General features: G+C 42.4%; 1 protein-coding gene across 5 annotated transcripts in view; it reads left to right on the top strand.

The window, feature by feature from the left end:
- The window catches only part of Dnm3 (dynamin 3), a 429,318-nt gene that overhangs the window by 334,672 nt on the left and 79,211 nt on the right, over positions 1-15,435 (top strand). For 4 of the 5 annotated variants that reach the window (XM_076872838.2, XM_076872839.2, XM_076872841.2 and 1 more), the window contains one exon: positions 6,951-7,062. In XM_076872838.2, coding sequence (XP_076728953.1) covers positions 6,951-7,062 — 112 coding nt within the window. Of the gene's footprint in view, positions 1-6,950; positions 7,063-13,831; positions 13,844-15,435 lie in introns of all 5 variants that reach the window. The other variant, XM_076872840.2, reaches the window with a different exon arrangement.

Raw genomic sequence — 15,435 nt, 5'->3', positions numbered from 1 at the left:
TCGATCTTGGGAAAGTCCCCTAATCTCTGATCTGTTTCCTCATCTGTGGGAGAGCTCAACTACCAACTTTGCCGGGTTGCTGTGAAGATTAAATGAGATGATTTCTCTTCTAAGATGGTGAAAAGTTTCTCTTTTGCCCTTCAATATCCATTGCAATACCCCAAAATTCACATACACAGCACACGTGGAAGGTCTCAGAAATACTGGAAAGTGGAGATGTCCATCCACCATTTAGTGAACTGGCCTGAAAACCCACCAGGCCTGCAGTAGGAGTAGAGCAGACAAAAAGACAACCAGAAGCTGATTCTGCATCTCTCCACAGCATCGTCTTGAGAAAAGGAGATGCTGTGCCAGCCAGAAACCCAGATGGCCAACTCTCTACGGTGAGGCCAACTCAAAAACGAATCCAAGTGAGAATTCACAAATGGGGAAATCCAGATTAAAAATGCCTGATGGTAAATATTTATTCAAGATAAACAGAGAGAGTTCCTTCCAAATAATTGCTTGAATGTAACAAAATCAAATACAAACGTTTAAAAAAGAATCAAGGAAATTCTTTTTTGAGATGTGAAAACAATAATTCAGGAATAATGTAGGTCAGTATGTCTGCATCTATTAACAAACTCCATGTGATAAAGTGGCAGAAAGCAAGCGCTCTCAGTTCAGGCAGTGAGAAGCCACGCTTTTACTACTGAATTTCTTTACATACCAAAACGATTTGAAAAGCTTGAAGATAAACTGAAAGACAAACATGTCAAAAGGCAGTTCATTTCTCACCTTAAACAAAGGAAATAGTAAAAAGCATTAAAAATAATAATAATAATAAAAGCAAGTCAGGCTCTATGGTGCCCACCTAGGATCCTAGCAACTTGGGAAGCTGAGGCAGGAGGACCATGAGTTCAAGGCCAGTCTCGACAACTTAGCGAGGATCTAAGCAACTTAGTGAGACCCTGTTTCAAAATAAAAAGAAATGGGGACATGGTTCAGTGGGTAAGCGTCCCTGGGTTCAATTCTAAATACCAAAAATAAATAATTGAAATAAAAGCACATCTCAGAATAACAAAACTAAGACCAAACTCATAGCCATGGCAAGGAATAAACATTATTGAAACTTCCCTACTCATAGGTGGTGATTTTTAGATGGAAAATAAAAATAAAATGCAGCCATGCTATTGGTTTTTATAAGTCTTTTCAAAAAGTAAAATAGGTAAAAGTAAAAAAGATAAGAAAAAAAATATATATGTCTGTTAAATACAAATAAGAAGAGAGGAACCATTGAATTAATGTACAAAAAATATGTAATGAAATCAGGATAAAGAGCATCATTTCCATAAACATATTAAAAGGTCAAAGTCATATATATATGACATATATAAACCACTAAAGATATATATATATATATATATATATATATATATATATATATATATATATATATATATATATATTAGTTGTATTTGGACACAACACCTCTATTTTTATTTGTTTTAATTTTTATGTGGTGCTGAGGATCGAACCTAGCGCCTCGAACATGCTAGGCGAGCACACCACCACTGAGCCACAACCTCAGCCCCAGAAGGTCAAAATCTTTAGTGTGCAAAAATGTCAAAGCATTGATGGAGAACCACTTTGTTATAAAATTAAAGTTTCTTTAAACACAATGCTCACTATTTGATGTGAGAGTCATTATTCAATAAATATTTATTGTGTATCTGTTAGTGCTGGTCACTTTGTCAGTATAAGCCCACTCGTCCGAATAGGCCTTTCTATTTGTTGAGATCTTTGTGCTGCTCAAGAAGATTTTGTCATTTTCTTAATAAAAAATATTTCTGTTTTTATAGGCTTTGCTGCTAATGTGAATGGGATCTTTTCCCATTTCGATTTCTACATTATTGGCAGTACTGAGAAAGGCAGCAGAGTTTGTGTGTCTCGCTCTTAATATTAGCCCTTTAAACCCAGCATCTTATTCATTCTAGTGGTGTTTTGCCAAGCACTTGAATTTTCCAGTTATTTCTGAGTTAATTTTGATACTTTGTACCTATTTTAGGATATTACTAATTTCTTTGGGATTCTTAGTTTTTACTATAGCATTGTGTATAGTATTGGATTTTATTTTTTTCAATATCTCCTATGATTCTGATTATATATCCTTTCCCATTTGTGATCATATATACTTTGTTCTCCCATTTTTCCCCCCTTAATTAAGACTGTAAGTGAATTATGTATTGGTAAGGGGAAGACACTGTGGATGAGCTTATCTGTTATGTGAATTTTATATCTTCTATTTCACTAATTATGGTTTTAATCTCTGTTAATTATCTCTTTTTGTTTTGTAAATAATCTTGATTTCTCTGGGTAAACATTGACTTTTCCCCTCTTGCCTAAATGGTGAACATATTTTAAGCCACACGTTTTTCTACAGCCTTTGCTCTGCTCCATTGGGTATGAAGAGTTTATATTTTTTTCTAAATAATCTGCCCTTTTGTCTTTTTCTATGACACAGGGTTATCTAGGAGTATATTTCTCAAGTTTTTCTTTTACCTCTTTTGTTTAGAAATTATTTTCTTCATTTTTCTTTTTTTCCTTTTTTTTTGTTTGGTTTATAATCAAAGAATATGACATAGATGATCTTTCCTTTCTAAAGCTAAGTAAGGATGATATTGTGTAAAAGTATTGGTCTAGGTGGATAACAGATTTTTGTAAACATTTTGTAAAAACTAAGCAATTTTTCTATTCAAGTGATAAAAATTCTATTAAAAGAACTTCTTTGATTATACTACTTATTTCCATTATGTGTTTTATTTTTGTTCATTATAACCATCCAATTTGAGAAGAGTTATATTAAAATGTGTCTATACGAGTAGAGGAACGATATAGGGGGAGGGAAAGAGGAAGTACTGGGGATTGAAATGGAGAACGGTATTTTATATGCACTTAATATGGCAAAATGAACACCACTATTATGCATAGCTATTAATACACTAAAAAGTACCTATGCTTCTATTTCAATTAATTATTTTGAGTTCGTGTTGTATTTTTAGTAGCACCTGCTTCATTTACTTAACAACTGCATTATTTGGTGCAAACAGCTTTATGAATATTTTCCAAACTCCATAAAATATACCTCATATCATTACAGAATATTTCTGTTCATACTGTGATATCATTTATTATAATTTTAAATTCTACTTGTATGCTGTTAATATTGCCATTTATACTTTAAAAATTTCTTTATTTTTTCTTACCTGATATCTCTTTGCACTTTTATTTTTATGAATATTACATAACTAGGTTTTGTTTTTTTCACCTAAAATGCTTGCCTGAGTTTAGAAGATTCAGTCCCTTTGCACTAATTTAATAATTAATATACTCAATTTTTTATGTCATTTTTTTCTTTTTTTCTAATTCTACCCTTTTTCTCTTTTGGTTGATTTGCTCCAAAGATGATTAATTTCTCTCTTCCTTTTTTTCAATTCTGGAGTTTAATTATACTCTTTACTTCCATAATAGTTAATGAAATATTAGTATCATCACTACATAGTCAATAAATAGTCCTATTAATCCATGAGGCGAGTTATTATTTCTCTGATGAGAGACGACCTCTTCCTCCTCCTCCTCCTCCTCTTCCTCCTCCTCCTCCTCCTCCTCTTCCTCCTCCTCCTCCTCCTCCTCCTCCTCCCCCCCCCCGCCCCAGCTCCCTGACCTCCAAGATCCCTTTAATTCTGTTTCCCCCCTCTCCACCCCTCCACTTGCCAGAGGAGACCTTGGGTACATTTCCACCGTCTCCAGCCCTTCCCAGATTAGCACTTTTGGTGAGTGTGGCTGAGTACTTCCTGTGTGTCCAGCGTCCGGGTTTGGCCCTCATGATGGACACTCCTGGTCTCTCTGCACTTGTCTCCATGTGGCTGTGGGTGCTGTAGCCCCTGTTTCCTCTCTTCCTCATCTCTCCTCGCCTGGAGGCCCCTCTCAGGGTCTGTTGGGCTGCTTTAGCCCTGAGCCAGCTTCGGGGTTCCCTGGAGTGTGTGGATCACATCTCCATGGCCATGGGTGCCAACTCTGCAGCCCTGGGGTATCATTTCACAGCCTTCTGCCATTTGAATGTTCAGCCCAGGGACAGCCAGTTCATCTTCTTTTGTAATTACCTTTCTGTGTTTTAAAAGCAGTCTGTAAAATATTTTCTCAATTTCAGAACCCAGGTGCCTAAGTGGAACTGCACTTTCAATCTACATATTTTAAGTGTCTCTGCAAAACCCAGAGAAAGTTTCCTTTAAAAAAAAAATAGTTTCTTTTATGATTCTTTTTTTCCTCTCATCTTCCTTTTTTACGACTCCAGATATTTTCAGGTTAGGTGTCCAGGTCTGTCTTCTCCATGATCTCATTATTTTCCTTCTATATTTTCCACTTTTCCTGATGGATCTTGAGCGTTGCTAGTTCTGCTCTCAGTAATGACCATCCTTTCCTCGTGTCTACTTGACGTTCTAACTGGACGGTCCGATGTTGGAATTCCCAGGAGCCTGCACATGCAGCTCTTCAGGGCTCCCTCTGGTCCTTCTCCCTGGGGTTCTCCCCCATTGATGGCTTGGTGATCACTGTCCTCCTTCCTTCTCTCTGGCGGCTCGGGCTCTGTAAGCGTCCTTTTATTCTCATTTGTTCAGACCTCTCAGCAGCTGTGGGCTCGCAAGTTGCCGCTTTCCTGTGGGGGCACCAGGAGGGATCCCTTCACCTGCATTAGAGTGGAGAAGGCTCTGCGTCTTCGTGCCTCCTGAGGGCGCGGGGTCAGGCACACGGAGGGGCCCTGTGGTTGTTGAGGGGCCCTTGTAACAGGGGTATGCCACACGCGGTGGCCACAAAGCTCTTGTCCAACCCAAAGCAAGAAAGTACGACAGCTGTGTCCCTCACACCCTCACCCTGGGTCCTGGGTCCCAATCCTGAGGTCCGCCTGACTTGAGAAGGAAGGTCTGTTTGGCCTGAGCAGGAGTGCAGAGGAAATGGAGTCCAGTTAAGCCACTGTCATCCCAGAATCCCCTGGGGACATACATATGATCCGCGCACTGTCCTCATGGAGTCTATGGCTGACTGAAAAGGCAGACCTTCATCAGAATAGAGGAGGCGGGTAGGGAGGGAGGATGAGGATGAGCACGGAGGAAGGAGAGAAAGGGAAGAAAGGCAAAGGGACAGAGAGAAAAGGAAAAGCACCAACCTGGTAGGAGGTAGGACGAAAAGGTAAACAGAAGTGGGAACAAGGTGGGAGTCAGGGAAGGGTTCCCAGGAACCTAAAGGAAGGCTGGAGGCTGGAGCAGAGGGCCAGGTGTGCAAAGCAGCCAAAGAACAAGGCCATGGCCACTGCCTGCAGGGGATGAGGGCCATCATGGCGGCTCTGGTCTAGAAGCGGCTGCACTGGGGTCTTACCCAGGGAAGAGACGTCGTTCACATTCTCAGGTCATGAGGATCCCGTGCAGAGAACAAATGGAAAGGGAGGTGGGATGTTGGGAGGCCACTGCGGGGCTATTGTAATGGTCCAAGAGAGAGTCAATGACAAGGTCGTGACACTCTTAAGTGGCAAATGGAAGAGGGTTGGGGACACATGGAAAGTGTCAGAAATATCCTGAAGTATCCAGATGACACCACTGCCACAAGCCATGGGAACAGTGGAAGAAGACCAGCTGGAAATCACCAGTTCACGGTTCATGTCCAGGGTCACCGTCAGGGAAGCAGAGAAGTCGGTGGGCAGCCTGCCTCAGGCTGTCTAGATGGACACAGCACATGGGCGTGTGCGGCTGGGTGGAAGCTGAGGTTGCTGGGTACCAATGAGAGCACCTGGGGACGAGAAAGGAGAGAAGACTGTGATCTTGTAGCTGCTAGCGTCTGCCTAAGTCGGGCTGTGTTTTCCCAAAGGTAATTGGACTGTATATCATCATCTTAAAAATGATCACAAGGCTTGATCCTGCAATTCTCTAGTAGTATTTCCTCAGAAAATAATAACAGTTAATGTGGCAAATATGCATGAATGATATTTATGTAAATATTACTTATGATAGGAATAACAAAAAGGAAATTATTTAATTATCTAATATCAGGAGGAGGGTAAGCAAATGTTCATCCATTTATATTAATGGCCATTCTGGCATTACAGTGTTTATAAAGATCTAACGGTATGGTAAATGGTCATATGATAACATTAATGAGAAAGCTAGAGAGAAAAGGAGGCGCCGGAAAAAGGAGTTTCCACTGTATGAACGTGTGGAACTGAAGAATGTATGAACATGAGGTTATGTGTCACCCACTGGTTGTGTGTCCCACACCTGGATGATAGCTGCCACTTTTATATTTTCATTTGTTTTCCAATTTTTCAACATGGGCTTCTTACACTGTATGCACTTTCATTATTAGGAAAACCATAGTGTTGTCCCAGTTTTAGATGACACATCATAGGCATCGCACCCTGTTAAACTCTGGTCACCTTTCCTTTTCACAATTTGACGAGCGTTTCTGTTCCGAATCTAAACAGTCTTTGAGGTTTGTAAGATCATTCCCCTGCATTTAAAAGCTTTATGAGCTGCTTAGTCACTCAGACTTGTAAAATGGCCTTAGAAACTGATCTTATTATTGGACAGTTGCAAATGCCTTCCCCAGAGCCCTCCAGTCGGCTGGCACCCAGGGTATCATCTCAGGGAGTGTATGTGCCCTTTGCCCTTGAATTGCTCAGCAGCACAGATAAAATGAACTCTTTACTGTGAGGCGTTTCTTTAGAAATAATTATGTGATAAACACATATCAGAATTTGCTAAATGTTTTTAAATACAAGAGATTGTTTGGTTTTTCTCTAGTGATTATCTGGGAACTTCTGCTTGGACTGTCATCTATATCATCATTGTCTGCAGTGACATAGAATCCTTTTTTATTTGGCTTAAAACTAAGAGTACGGTTTGGTTTTGTTTTTTTAACTCCAGGAACGTGTACAAAGACTACCGTTTCCTTGAGCTGGCCTGCGACTCTCAAGAGGATGTGGACAGCTGGAAGGCTTCTCTACTAAGAGCTGGGGTCTACCCTGACAAGTCCTTAGTAAGTTGGCTATACCTCTTATTTAACAATTATTATTACCCGTGTTGAAGAAAATATGCTAGTTCTTTGTACCACATGCTAGAGCAACTAGTTTTCTTTCTGATTTAGTTAATCTGGCAAACTCTTGGCTGATACTTCATTCTCTTTATGTTGCTTTTTATGATGCTTTTCTCCATCAGATTTCTGAATTAAGAACATAATCAGTGCCCTCCCTTGCCACAAAACATAAGCTACATGTTCTCAGATCAAGATTTCCTCTGCACGTTATCCCACAGTATTATATGATTTCTCTGTGTTATTCCACAATATTAATAGGAGCAACATATCATCAGTAGTAACAAGAGTATTTCAGATTCTAAAAAAAAATACTCATTTTTTTAAAATAAATCTCTCTCTTTTCCTTGTGTCTGTATTACTTGTACCCGTGGTTGTATCTGTATTGAACTCTGGCTAATGTCACTATGAGTGTGAAAGAACAAAAAACAGTATGGCTCTTTCCACTTATCTTTATTAATACACTTCAAGTGTCCTGGAGACACTTCTCTCACTGAAGTTAATAAACAGACCTTCTCCTTGTGTTCTTTAGAAACCATAATATTACACAGACGCATCTGAAGTCTGAGTTTAAGCTCTGGAAGTCCCGCCCATCTTGTGTGCACTGGCCCTTGGGCACGCTGCAGATGGATGGGTCTCTGCACCTGCTGCTCCTGGGTCTTGACGCCACCCTGGCTTCTCCCCAGTGTGGAAGCACCAAAGTAGAGCCCCAGGATCCGGTCCAGCTTGAGCCTTGTGCTGCTTCCTTGGCTCTCAGTCCCTTCACAGTGCAGAGCGCGTACTGATCTAGGCTCACAGTAGGGACAGAGGCTTTTCCAGGCTCAGTCTGAGATTTGGGTACAATGGGAGAAAATTGTAGCATTTCTGGGAAACTTTAGGCCCAGCCGCATCCCTGGGCTTACACTGGAAATTAACAGAGTTCCAGGAGTAAAGGGCGGAGGATTTGTACCAAAATGTTCTTCCTGCTCCTGTTTTAGTTTACACGTGGGCCCCTCGACCCCTTCCATCCTATGCATGTGTCTGGGTGGCACTTAAAACAGTGACCCTCCCACACAGTGCCCTGAGCCCTCTCAGTATGACTTGCACCTGATGCTTCCTTGGTGATACCAAGGTACCGACGCATCTACGATTTTCCTAATTGCTGTCCAGTCTTTCTCCTGTGGGGGCATACAGATCTGCATAGAAGCATGCCTCTCGAGAGACTATGAAGAAATCATTTTAAAAATTGGAGGAAATCACTTCCACCTAAGTTTCAGTTCTAATTGCTTATTACTCTTCTGTATCCATTGATGGTGGTGTGTTTACTTTCACAAACATTCTATATTAAACATGCATGTATACTTAATTTTTTATTCATCCATTCCACAAAAAAACCTTCTGGGCACATGCTTTTTATCATCATAGGCATCAGTGAGACAGGTGAGCTATAAGGTCCTGCTCCATGGAGCAGACACTGGGCAAGTGCATGTGTAACAGTAATCACGAAGCATCAAGATAACGGAAAGTCCCACCTAAATAAGTTAAAGGGTCAGTGAGAGCAAGGGGCAGGTGACCAGAGGAACCCCTTTGAAGAGCAGGCCTTGGCATGGACTTCTCAAGGAAAGGAGAGATTAAATGCTGTGACTGTCTGAAGAAGGCGATTCGGGGCAGAGGCAAAGCCACGCACAGCACAGCGTCTCAGAGCAGCCCCAAGAAGGTCTGTATGTCTGGAACACCGTGAGGCAGGACAGACTGGCAGGTGGTCTCCAAGATGGTGTCAGGGCAAGATGATGTTGGCCTTAAAGGAATGAGCATTTTGCATTTGATTGTGAGGGAGAGAGAAGCCAGGGAAGGGTGTCTCCAGCTAGATGACATGATAAGATTTACATTCTTGAAAGACCTCATGGCTGGGTCTGATTGGAAGCAGCAGCACCTCTGGGTCCAAGCACAGGCTCTAGTGTCAAATCCCAGGAGCTCTTCCAAGCTGTGACCCTGGGCAGGTGCCCTAGCCATTTACATTTTACAATTCTCATTGCTTAAATCAGACAATGCTGCCCCGAGAGGGTGATTGATGGGGTCCAGTGAGATAAGGCGTGGAAGGACCCAGCAGAGCAACACAGTGAGGACCCTGTTTCCAAGTGTAATGATAATGATCATGACTCATTTCCAGCTCACGCACTTTCTTTAACAGCTAGAAATAACTGTAATGAAGCCCAGCGGGATTGTGAATCCTTCATGCTGTCTTCTGTCTTCCAAATATGCTTGAGATGTGCAGGATATCAGTGTTGGGGGCGGGTGTGTATCTTCCTTTAATGCAGCTATAGTTGTGTAAAAATGTTTCAAATCACAATTTTGTAAACCAAAATTTATTTTAAGTGCACTAGAACGATTGGCCATGTAAGAAATTTTGTAATGTAGTTTTTGTGCTTAAGAAATTTTGTAATGTGTTTTTTTTTTTTTTGCCCCTGCAAGAAAAACTATCATGGAAAAGCAAATTTTTCCAGCCCCAGTTTTCATGAATCTGGATTTTCATACACCAAAAAGACAATCTAAGAAATATTTTATATTTTTAATCAGAATACTCACTTTTAAGCAAATCTCGTGATGTCCTCCACAATCTGTTTTGATTCTTTTCACATTTTCATTTGTTTATAAACACACATTTGGTACAATTGCCTGGAAGAAGGAGATAGAAGTTTTTACTGCATACCAAAGACAAGACAGGAAATTAAACTTGGCAGTGTGCCATGAACAGTGCATTTCTCAGTTTTCAACATACACAATATTTGCATTTTTATGCACAGTGTAGGCTTATGGGACATATTAAAGGCTTGGTTGGTTTGCAGATATTTAATGGCAACTAACTGTTAAAATCAATCAAATAGAATGCTTTCCTACAGATTCCATTTTGTGAGCATGCTCACTTATATTTGGGAGAAGGATAGTTTTTGTTCCTGATTTGGAAAGATTTGAAGAAATCAACCTATAACTGACACTTCTAAGTCCTGACTTATTCTGGGAACTTATTCTGTGAACATGTGTGTATGTTGGTAATTAAAGGCTACTACTGAAGAATTTTTAAAAGATCATTTTACTGACATACATAGATTGTTCCTGTAAATAAAATTACGAACAAATACAAATTTGATTAATTATCTAAAGAACATGTTGTAACAGCTAGCTTTTTTGACACAGTACGGTTTACAATGTGACTTGTACATAAACATTAAGGAATTCCAAATTCAAATTCTTTGATGCACTGTGTGCAGTGGGGTGAGATGGACTTCAAGTCAGATCCACTCACATTTTAAATCCTGACCTTGCTATCTATTAGCCATGGGGCACAGGCATTCTATTTAATCTTCCAGTTATTTATTCTCTAAACTCAAAATAACAGTCCTTCCTCAGGATGACTTTATAGGATGAACCAAAGGTCCCTGTGCATCACAACTAGCTCAGTGCCTTCAACTGAGTGCAAGTTCATTGCCTCTATCATTGTTATTTAGAGTCATTAGCGTGTCCATAGCTCGGATTCCCAACTTAGTATGCACCTTTTCTTGGGAAACTGTCAGTGGATTTGGGCATGTGAGGAAATCGGGTTAAAGGGAGCCCGATGCTGCCTGAGGGGACAGGACAGTCTTGGAGGCTGCATTGGTCAGGCTGAAGTGTGCCAGGGGGCTGTCAGACTCTCACCTGCCAGCCATCTGGAAGAAGGAACGTGAGGTCCACACGTGCCCTGGAAACGAACTGGCATCAATTCATTTTGGGGTGTGTGGGGCGGGGGGTACCGGGGATTGAACTACGGAGCCACGTCCCCAGCCCTGATTTGTATTTTATTTAGAGACAGGGTCTCACTGAGTTGCTTAGTGCCTCACTAAATTGCCAAGGCTGGCTTTGAACTTGTGATACGCCTGCCTCCACCTCCCAGCTGGGATCATAGGTGTGCGCCTCACCCAGCCTCAATTCAATTTTGCATGTTGTTTTTTTTTTTAGAGAGAGAGAGAGAATTTTTTAATATTTATTTTTTTAGTTTTCGGCGCACACAACATCTTTGTTTGTAAGTGGTGCTGGGGATCGAACCCAGGCCGCACGCATGCCAGGCGAGCGCGCTACCGCTTGAGCCACGTCCCCAGCCCCTTGCATGTTTGTTAGTGAGACACCTGAGAGCTTCGAAAGAGGTATATATAGAGAGGGACTTTTTAACTCAATTATATAATAAGAGATTTAAATGGCAGGATGGCTGGAGACACAGCTTAGGGGTAGAGGACTGGCTAGCACGCGTGAAGCCCTGGGTTCAAACCCCAGCACCACAAAAAAAAAAAAAAAAAAAAAAAAAAAAAAAATCCATGACAGTAGAAAGTGAGACGCTGTGGAACTTGACTTTCCCTCTGAAGCTCGGACTCTCCCAGCCGTAACTGAGCCTTTTATGATGCTTTGTGTGTGGGTTGAAACCATTTACTTGAGCCTCTGGTACCTTCCTCTGCGTGCGGTAATAGGGACATGGGACTCCATCATTCCAGAAGAGGAACGGTCATGGGCTCCGGGTATTCGCTGACGAGACCACTCACACAGGCTCGTCCTGAGCCCAACGTGAGACCTGAAGTCCCATGGCTCAGCCCCGGCAAGGCTCGTCCTTAGCTTCTCAGCAGTCCTCACACAGAGCTCAGAGCAGCTCCAAGGCCAGCTCCAGGAGTCCTCCATTCCTCAGTGGAAGCGCTTTCAGGGTGCCAGACATAAATCGCTGTCACCCCGAGGAGGGGAGGCAGTCCTGAAGCCTTCCCAAGTCCCCATTCACGACTGTCTGCGCCTCTTGCAGAATAGACGGTTGGGAAAGCCCTGAATGAAGGAAGGAACGGCCAAGCCGCACCACGTCCCGGCTGTGTGCTTCTTGTATTTGGGGATTAAGGCCTCCTCCTCTGTGACATCACTGTTGCCACCACAAACAGAACCATCTGCCACGGAGTGGGGAAGCCAGTCATTCCCTCGTGTGCAAAAATACTTGGTTGAACTCCTGAAACTTATTTTGTAGATCAAAAGCTGCACTGCTGTGGAATGCAATAAACTCCATCTGTTTGAGGTATTTCCAGCAATATTGCACTTCTTGGGAGAACCAGGGTCCCGTTATTCTCTAAAATAGACTTTTACTCATGATAAAATTCCCAGTGGGGATCTTTATTGCATCGTCTTTGGGAAGGACCCTTTTTTTCCTCCTTCGTTCACTCTCGGGCATTATTTCGGTCTCAGATGAGCTGGTGTGTTAACAGTCGTATTAGAGCAGCTCACAGTGTCAAGAAGCCTCTTTCTCCACGTTGGTTTATCAGCTTCTCTGGCTTTCTCTGTTAAATATGATGGCCGGACTGGCCCCTGGAAGAGAGAAGAGGCATTTCCTGTCTCCTCTCCCAGAACATCCTCAGTGTATCCTTCCCCTGCACATCCCCACTGGAAGCTCAAGGCCAGACCTCAGGCCTGGCTCCGGGGTGCTGTGCTCAGTCCCTCTCACAGAGGCACACGCTTTGCTCTGGCTCTCTGCAACCCGCATCCCTGAGAGAAATTCCTGGAGGGCCCCCGCGAGGCAAGTTCAGATCTGTTCGCAGCCCCCAGCCTCTCAGTCCTCCCCACAGGATCTGACCTCAGGAGGACCTGGGCTGCCCCGGGAGTGATGAATCACCATTTTATTTTCTTTAAGCCATATGTGAGTTAAATTGTTAGATATAAATCAGACTCTCACGGCTCCAGTTTGAATCAGGAGAGCCATTTGCCCGCCGCCGGCTGCGGGCTGCTCCGCCTCTCTGCAGAGTGTCGCTTTTTAGAAATGACTGCATTTTTTTGTGACTCACCTTCCCAGACCCATTTTCTTGACCATGGACCAGTGTTGATCTTGGCAGCAGCCCCCTGGACAGCCTTCACTTCCCATGCCAACCCAAGACCAAGCTCCTACTTGACAAAATAAAGGAAGGGTGCAAGGAGGTCGCAGCTTGGTTTGTGCAGCTGTCTCCCCTGACCCGCCTGCGCCTGCACCTTCCTCTGCTCTCTTTCCCTTTTCTTTCCGTTTTTTTTTTTTTTTTTGGGGGGGGGGCGGGGTGGTATCAAGGATGGAACTCAGGAGCACTGGGCCACCAAGCCACATCTCTAGCCTTATTTTGTGTTTTATTTAGAGACAGGGTCTCACTGAGTTGCTGAGGGCAACTGTTGCTGAAGCTGGCTTGGAACTCGTGATCCTCCTGCCTCAGCCTCCCAAACTGCTGAGATTACAGGCCTGCACCACCTCACCCGGCATCTTTTCCATCATTTTTAATTCCACATTTTTTGAAACCAAGGATGCAGTGTTGGTTTAAAAATGTTCTGCCTGGTGTTTTCCACAGCCTGGTGCGTGGAGGAGGGACTGCAGGAGAGGGCAAGCTGCCCCCCGCGGGGCCCTCACACTTGCTGCACACGCAGCCACACTCCTCACCAATTCAAACCGGCTCTCTCTGGCCGGGATCCCATACCCCCAAGAATTCCGAGCAGAAAGAAAGGGGAAAATCCCCAGCATAACATTCTGCAGTTAGAAATGTACGATTCCACTTAACCTAAGGATTCTTTGACTTGTCCATGAGCTCTGGATGCTGATGGACGTTGTGGGATGTCAGGGAATAGAAAAATTATTTGTTTTGCTTTAGAAGAAAAACCTCATAATTTTAAAATAAAATTATGTTTAACATATTCCTTTTTTTTTTCCTTGCGGCTACGTGCACAGGGGAACAACAAAGTAAGTTCTTTGTGCTGTCGCAGTTCCTGTCTCCCCAGCACCCCCCCACCCCGCTCTGCTCCTGCATGTGTCTTACAAGAGTGTTTCTGTGCATGTAGGGATGTCGGTTACAGAGCATGAGCTATATGGAGTGTGCAGATGTTGGGGAATGTGTGTTTGGACGACCATAATGGCTGTTCTGTTTTGACCTTTTGGGAGGGGAATATATGATGTTCTCAGGGTTGGTTAGTGGGCCGTTTGGAGAGGTTGGTATTATAAAGCAGGAGACTGGCACTGAGAGCAAAGGTTTAATAATGAGGACTCTTCCACAGAGAGGGTCCAACAATCTGATGAAACTTGGTACAGCTGAAGTCTTTGACCAAAAATCAAAACCTTCATGTTAACGTGCAGTTATAAAAACCCCACCCTGGAGTCTTCACTAGCAGCATGGCTGGCTTTGTTGGCGCAGTGGAACAAACTCAGACCTTAGCTTTGAAGGTGCCTTAAAGGGGAGGAGGGTGGAGTCAACGTTTGACTTGGCTCCTGTGCCCTTGATGCGTTCCAGCTGGATGGAGCAGGGGTGGGGGTATGGGGAGGAGGGGACAAAACATGGATGATCGATTTATGAAAACAGGCAACACCCATGAATGGTGGAAATTATTTTGATGTTGTCGTTACAATAGATAAATGAACATTTTAGTAGTTCATAGGGTTGTTAGTATGCTTAAATTTTAATCCAACTTTTCCAAAAGACTAGATCTCACTTATACTGGAAATCTAGCAGTGATAAAGTTGGGGAAGATGGTCTTAAGTTTAGCAGGGTGATTTGTTTTCTTATTTTTTTTCTACAGAGATATATTAGTGCTTCATCCTACCAGGTGGCCCACTCAGAATGGGCCTCAGCAAATACAATAAGAATTGAAAAGAATCTGTTTTATAAGAGTTGGCCCGCATATTTAAACCAGCTGGAATCCATCAACATTGCTATTCATAAGCCATACGTATAGAATGGAAAACAAATGTGGGAACGCTTTTGCAGTTTAATTTGATGGAATGTGCTATTATGGAATAAATTGTCAGAGATGGTTGGTACTGAAAAATGTGTCACTTTATAAATTTATATCTTGATAGAACTGCCTGCTTACAACCCAGGTAGTAACATTTAATAAAATTAAAACATTACCAGAAAAGCACAAGTAGGCATCCGTGAAGGAGTAAAAAGGTGAACTTATACCACCGTGGTGCCTTTTTTTAAAAAAAAAAAAAAAACAGCAGGTAACTTATGAAAATGATTTAAAATTTCTTCTACAAAGTAAAAGATAATGTCTCTAGCTAATACTACAACTCTTAGGTAAAATATTTAGATAAACTATAAAAACTCAGTTCTTTTATAGTGTATCTCAATTCTTGAATAGTAAATATGTCTAATACTGGTCATTTGCTTCACACTGAATCTCTGGAATTTCATGTGCTATATCTCTTGTTTGCAAACACTTTTTTTTTTTTTTTTTAAGTGTTCTGGGCTAATTTTGAGTGCACTAAGAGGAAACCTGTTCAGATTAGAGATCCGGCAGCAACTAGCTGCTGATGTTTTGGGGAGGTGCTGACTCAGA

This window comes from Callospermophilus lateralis, chromosome 13 (assembly GCF_048772815.1).
Source record: "Callospermophilus lateralis isolate mCalLat2 chromosome 13, mCalLat2.hap1, whole genome shotgun sequence".
Lineage (NCBI taxonomy): Eukaryota > Metazoa > Chordata > Mammalia > Rodentia > Sciuridae > Callospermophilus > Callospermophilus lateralis.
Note: the sequence above shows the minus strand (reverse complement) of the source record. Positions and strands in the feature narration are given on the sequence as shown.